The sequence below is a fragment of the Chenopodium album genome, chromosome 15 (genome assembly GCF_948465745.1).
Source record: "Chenopodium album chromosome 15, dcCheAlbu1.1, whole genome shotgun sequence".
In the NCBI taxonomy this organism is placed as follows: Eukaryota; Viridiplantae; Streptophyta; class Magnoliopsida; order Caryophyllales; family Amaranthaceae; genus Chenopodium; species Chenopodium album.
The window spans coordinates 23,454,241-23,460,953 of NC_137848.1; the positions used below are offsets into that span (position 1 = coordinate 23,454,241).

The 6,713-nt window shown below is 33.8% G+C and overlaps 1 protein-coding gene across 1 annotated transcript; it reads left to right on the forward strand.

Moving 5' to 3' along the window:
• The first annotated feature begins 1,126 nt into the window (after positions 1–1,126).
• Positions 1,127–6,503, forward strand: LOC145583057 (VAN3-binding protein-like). Its single transcript, XM_081640173.1, has 7 exons — positions 1,127–1,554; positions 2,337–2,447; positions 3,988–4,408; positions 4,986–5,204; positions 5,336–5,385; positions 5,702–5,759; positions 5,960–6,503. Exons 1-7 carry the CDS (start codon positions 1,204–1,206, stop codon positions 6,175–6,177), a joined length of 1,428 nt encoding a protein of 475 aa, XP_081496299.1. The 5' UTR covers positions 1,127–1,203; the 3' UTR covers positions 6,178–6,503.
• Positions 6,504–6,713: the final 210 nt, after the last annotated feature.

Consider the following 6,713-nt stretch of genomic DNA (forward strand, 5'->3'; position numbering starts at 1 on the left):
TGAATGAAAAAGTATTAAATGTGAAATAAAAAAATAAAAATAAATATACCATTAGGAATCGAAATAGAAGAAAGTTTGAATAAAAAATATAATATGTATTCATAAAATTAAAGGTAAAAAAAATAATATTTAAAGTGAAAAATATAGTTTTTTGGACCAAATTATTTTTTGTACCAAATTATTTTTTATATTTAAATATAGTTTTAATTGATATTCTGTATCAATAAGTGAAAAAATGTGCATGGCATAGAATCTAACCTAGTCATGATACTACAGGGGAAAATGTAAATTAGATATAAAAGGGTTACAAAAATAAACTAGATATAAATTGTTTAAAAAAATTATTTTCAAATGTGGTGCAATGTAAAATAAATCAAACATATGCTAATGGTGGGTAAAAAAACATAAAATAAATTTGATCCGCATACCTTTAGTAAAATCAATGAAACAGTTTGGGCCTGTTCTACTCAACTTAATTTCAGTTCAATTCAATTCAATTCAGTTCACTCCAATCAGATCAGTTCCTAATTTTCTTCTCTCATAGACAATTCATTTTAGCTCTAATCAGTTCAGTTTAGTTTAGTTTAGTTCAGTAAATCGAAACAGCCCTTCACCACCTTAGCTAGCTAAATTTAATAATGCTTAAAAAGCGCAAAGAATAATAACACATTTTTATTAATTTTAATAGTGGTGCATAGTGAATTAGTAATACAGTACGCGGTGTTTGTGTATTGCATATCGGAATAGATTAGCTCCACCTTTAATCTTCTAGTAGGAAGAACAATAGAAAACCAAGCAATTAAAATTATCCAAATCGAAACACTAATCAAACAATAAGTTTCTCAGAACAATAAATCATTTCCACACTCAAATAATAAAAATTTGACTAGGACCATTTTACACAACACAATTCAACCCCACTCACTAGTTGAAGAGACAAATTTAACATACGAGGAAGTCGATAATAAAACATAACAGAAGAATAAAAAAAAAAATATTAAAATAAAAAAATCCAAAAAAATACTTATCCTTCCTCTTAATTCCAACACTGACACGTTCACCCTCTCTCTCATCCCTCCTATAAAACCCCCCGCACCCTCCTCATTACCTGCCAAACAAACAAAAAAATAAAATCACACTCTTTCAACCTCCACTCTTCTCCTTTTCTCTGACCCCACCAGAAACTTCCTCAACCTGACCCGAATGGATAGAGGAGTAGCCGTCGGTGAACCATGGAGACCCGACCCCTCAATTCAACCCGACTTGTTATACAAACCACCAGAAACTCCGAAAGAACCTATGGAATTTCTATCACGTTCTTGGAGTGTTTCGGCTCTTGAGATTTCTAAGGCCTTAACTCCGGCTTCTAAAGGCATGCTTTCTAAAGCCATGTTTGGTGGTTTTTCCGGTGGTGGTGCGTCCGTTGGCGGCGGCGATACTCCCATTTTGGAAGATGTTGCCGAAGAAGCCGCGGCCGGTGGTAATGGCAATGCCTTCTCCTTTGCTTGTTCTGAAACTTCTCAGCTCATCTTGGAGCGCATTATGTCACAATCGGTTAGTTTTTTTTTTCTTTTTTAATTTTATGATTTTTTCTTTTCTTTTTTTTTTTCTTTTTAAAATTTTCTTCACTTGTAAATTTTTGACAAGACTATGTTGTTTGTTTGTTTGCTTGTTTTTTTCAGTTTAAATTTCAGTTTTTTTTTTTCAGGTTTTTTTTTGTGATAAAAACATTTTTGTAATTTTTATTTTAAGGTTGATTATAAAGTGAATTACTGTAATAAAATCTCAGGAAATTGACTTGTAAGACAATAAATAAATAATACGGAATAATTCCCACAAAAATAAAATTTGTGGGTTGAGTGAATTAATTATATTTTTTGTTTGTAGTATAGCTGTTTTGAATAAATTGACAAGTGCAGTGTTTTTGCTTGGAGTGCGAAAATGAAATATTTTATTTGGGGTTTTCTTTTTTGTTCAATTTTTAGTTCCCAATACGGAATATTTGAATCTAGAAGCATAAAAGAAGAGCACTAGGTTTCTATCTTAAGCTGTCTTCTTCTAGTGTACCTACTCGTTGATCAAGGAGTGTTTTTTAATGTCCGGAATCAATAATCACGTTAATGATCTTGTAATTTAAACTAATAATAATGTTACAAAATTGGAATGGATGGATGTGGAGCTATCAGGACTTGTGTTTTAAGGTTAATAAATAAAGTGGTAGTACTAGTAATTGATTTATTCTTTTTTGATATGTGACTTTGTAATGATGACTAGTGTGCTAGTGGATTAATCACTAATATAAAAATATAACATTGGGTTGGTTGGTTGTGTTACAGCAAGAGGTATCTCCCCGCACTTCTGGTCGGCTCTCGCATAGTAGTGGCCCACTCAATGGCTCCTTGACTGATAGTCCTCCGGTTTCTCCTTCCGAAATGGACGATGTCAAGGTTTGTCTCTCCATCTTATTTCATGGTCGGAACTAATTGTCACGTATAGACTACGGAGTATTCTGTATAATTTAAACTATTAACGTGACAACTAAATTGAGATCGGGATCAGACGGTAAGAGATGATGTCAATTTATTATGTGGGTGAAAAAAAGTTTGTTTTCTATAACTATAGCTCAAAAAGTAAATAGATGGGCTCAGAAGTGTGTCTAGTGGTCTGTGTGGGTTACAAACACAAGACTGACGAAATTAGAAGAGGACGATTTCTTGTGATCTTTGCCTGTTTTTTTTTTTCCTTAAATTTTTTTCATTTATGTACAGTAATTTATTTTTTTTTTCCCTTTAATTTTTTTAAGGACGCTTTATCAGAGAATTCTTTTGAATTTGCACCCTTGCCTAAGAAACTTAATGATTCTTTTGTTTCAAAATCCGTAGTAAGGAAAACCGTCAGTTTTATTTTTTTAAAAATTGCAACAATTTCCCATTTCTTTTACTTTTTTATCCTACCTTTTGAAAAAGTTTTACTGTAGGTAGTGTGGGAAAAATACATGGTTTTCACTGGAATGGCTACCTCTTTTTGGTAGTTACGGAAACTTATGATTTAGGCTTTTTGTGTATATGTATACTTGGGAAAATTAATACTCGTACTACTACTAGTATTAATTGCATTGAAAATGACTTGATAAAATTGGAAATCATGATTTACCGAGTGGGTAACCTACCTATTGCATGAAAACGACTTGGTAAAATCGGAAAAATTATGATTTACCGAGTGGGTAATCTACCTCGCGTAGGTAATAAAATGTGACACGTATATGTAGCCTTAATGTAAATAATCAACGACGATTATAGTGTGATTATGTCATTAATTACATATATTTATGCGAGTATAGATTTAAGTTATGCAATTGATGTTTATACTCGAACTTAGAGCGATTTATTGAACAAAGCGATTTTTCTTCCCAATTTATTTGGGTAATTCAACTACAAGGTAAATGTAATACGGAATACAAAGATCCCTTCAATAAAAATTGTTAAATTGAATTGAAAGAACATGTGAAAAAAGTCACTATCTCTTGAAACAAGGTCATTTAATTCTCTTTGGATATGTGATTATTTTAAGGGCTTGAATTGATTGACATTTCAATTTCAATATCTATAGTAAGCTTCTCACATTTACTTGCAATAAATTGAAAAGAATGTTGTGACCACTTTAACTTAGTGCTTGCTTATTATCTCCTCGAGACATGCATTATTGAGATGACAGCCTACTTGATGACACCCATTTATTAGACTACTGTTAACCAACAGTTAGGTTGATGTCAATACAACCCTGATAAAAAGAATTTCTGTGCTAACTTAATAAAAGTAAACTTATTTCTTGTTAATTTTGGTTTCAGCCGCTTTTACTTTTAATGATTTATTATCCACAATTGTCTTTATCTTTGATTTTGGTTATGATATACTTGTACTCTGTATGTCCTTAAGGCTACGTATAAGCATTTAATCCATTTCCTAAACCTATTTGGCTCATATGCAGTATTGTCGCCTCAATAATCACGCAAATACACAGTACAGATCTAACAACCCTGTTGGAGTTACCCCTGCCGCTGGTGGGAAAACTGTTGGGAGGTGGCTTAAGGACAGGAGGGAGAAAAAGAAGGAAGAAACGAGAGCACAGAATGCGCAACTACATGCTGCTGTCTCTGTGGCAGGTGTTGCTGCAGCGATTGCTGCAATCGCTGCTGCAACTGCTGCATCGTCAGGAACTGGCAAGGATCAAGAGGCTGCAAGAACTGATATGGCTGTTGCATCTGCTGCTACCCTTGTGGCAGCTCAATGTGTAGAGGCTGCTGAAGCTATGGGTGCTGAGAGGGATCATTTGGCCTCGGTTGTTAGCTCTGCAGTTAACGTTCGATCTTCTGGTGACATCATGACTTTGACTGCTGCAGCTGCTACTGGTAACTTGACACTTGATAGTAATAGGCTTAATTCCATTATATATTCATTAAGTCAATTTATTTCCTATTTCAGATTAACAAATTTCATTGGAGCTGAACACTATCTATTTCTTTGTGCATAACAAATTTAATGAAGGCCACCACTTTCTTTTCTGAAATTCATAAACTTAGGACGAAGTGCATTTTTATACAAGTAAATAACTTTCTTTGTTAGGATCGTTGGAATCACAAAGTGAGCTTTTCTTTTGTAAGTCATAATAAATAAATCACAGAACGAACTCTCATATCTTCTTTATCAACATTTTGGTCGATAATAAACCAAAAAAAATTATCTGTGAAAACTTATTGATTTATTTACCTTGCTTCCTAATTGTATGAAAATTGCATTTGTTGTACAACATAGCCATGTTAAAAAAGTACTCCGTACAAGAGAAATAAATTATGTAGAGTTTAAACAAGAATTGTGTAAAATGATTTAATTCATTGGATGACATTTATTAGTGTTACATGTTAGATATATTATTGAAGGTGCTATATCATTTCAATTAATGAGATTGCAATTGTTCAAATTGTCCAGCATTGCGTGGGGCAGCTACACTGAAAGCGAGGGCATTAAAGGATGTGTGGAACATTGCAGCTGTGCTTCCAGCAGAGAAAGGGGTGACTGTTAGCAATGGCAGCAACGGTTCTAGCGGGAGTCATAGTGGTGAAATCGTGCCAGAAGATAATTTCCTTGGTATCTGCAGCAGGGAGCTGCTTGCTAGAGGCTGCGAGCTTTTGAAACGTACTCGGAAAGGTATCATAATTCTTGCTGATTGGTTTTACAGCTTTGTTGCTCATGAATCTTTTGGTTTATGCATATTAATAGGTGATTTGCGTTGTACTACTGACTAATGAGTATTTCCTTTTGTCGTGTTTACCGTACAGGTGATCTTCACTGGAAAATTGTGTCTGTTTACATCAATAGAATGAACCAGGTAAGTTTATTTATGTACTTGATTGCTTACCTTGACAGCAATTGATGTAATCTTATACTATACAACATGAAAATTTTATTTAACAACTTAATAGTGGATCCAAAAAAAAGTTAGATGAGGTTGATTAGTTGATGATTCGTAGTCTGATTAGATACATAAGGTATCTTAAGAGTAACTTTTTTCTATTTTTAATCAAGAAAAGCCTTTGAAAGTATAAAGTTAAAATAATCTACAGTCGATCAAAGATGAATCCGCCATCATTACGATTACGATCTGCAAAATTTTTGAAACGTACTTTTTAATTTCTTCATTGTAGGTTACGCTAAAGATGAAGAGCAGGCACGTTGCTGGGACCATAACAAAGAAGAAAAAGAGTGAGTTACATTTGCTTTTGTCTCTCTTTCATAATGTGAACAAATGTTTTATTAGTGTGGGTCTGCAAGTCTTCATTCCTTTCATGGGGATCAGAGAAAGCTAATGGTTAATGAGGTGGTAAAATATGAAAAGCTAACATCTTTAGTTTTGATTCCTCTTTTTTCCTTTTTTGATTTCCCATATTCGATCGTCTTTGCAGATGTGGTGATTGAAGTCATCAAAGATATGCCGGCTTGGCCAGGCCGTCATTTGCTTGAGGGTGGCGACTGCAGGAGATATTTCGGACTTAAGACCATCTTACGTGGTGTTGTAGAATTTGAGTGTCGTAACCAACGTGAATATGAAGTTTGGACAGAAGGTGTCTCGAGGCTTCTCTCTCTCGCTGCTGAAAAGAACACCAATCGACATAGGTTCTAGGGTAGTAGTATAGTAGTATATCTCGTTGTGATGAACGTCGTTATGGTTAAAGCCGTAATGGTTGGGCCGTTGTGGAATGTGATGTTTTTTGCAAGGTGATGGCTTTTGAGGGAGATGGGTATAGGGTAAAAGGGGGAAAAAATTAGGACATTGGTACTAACCATATGTTTAAAAAAAAATGGTGGGGGGTTGGTTTTTGGCTTTCTTTTGAAAGTGTTTGTTATCCAATGTAAAAAGTAGCAATTAAAGAAGCAAAAGCATTGTGTAATTGGTTCTTCTTTACTCTTTTCTTACAGTGGATAAAATTTTGTAGTGTGATAGTCTTAGTCTATGTTCAAATCATCTAATATGATCCAATGTGAATTGTTTTGATCTAATCTTATAATAACTTAGCAAAACCTTGAACTTATGAATAATTTTTAATTAAAAAATTAATCAAATAATACAAATTTTTTGAACAACTTTATTAAGAAATTGTAGATAGCACTGTCAAAACGGTTTGACAGTTCGGTTTCGGTTCGGTTTGAAATCGGTTC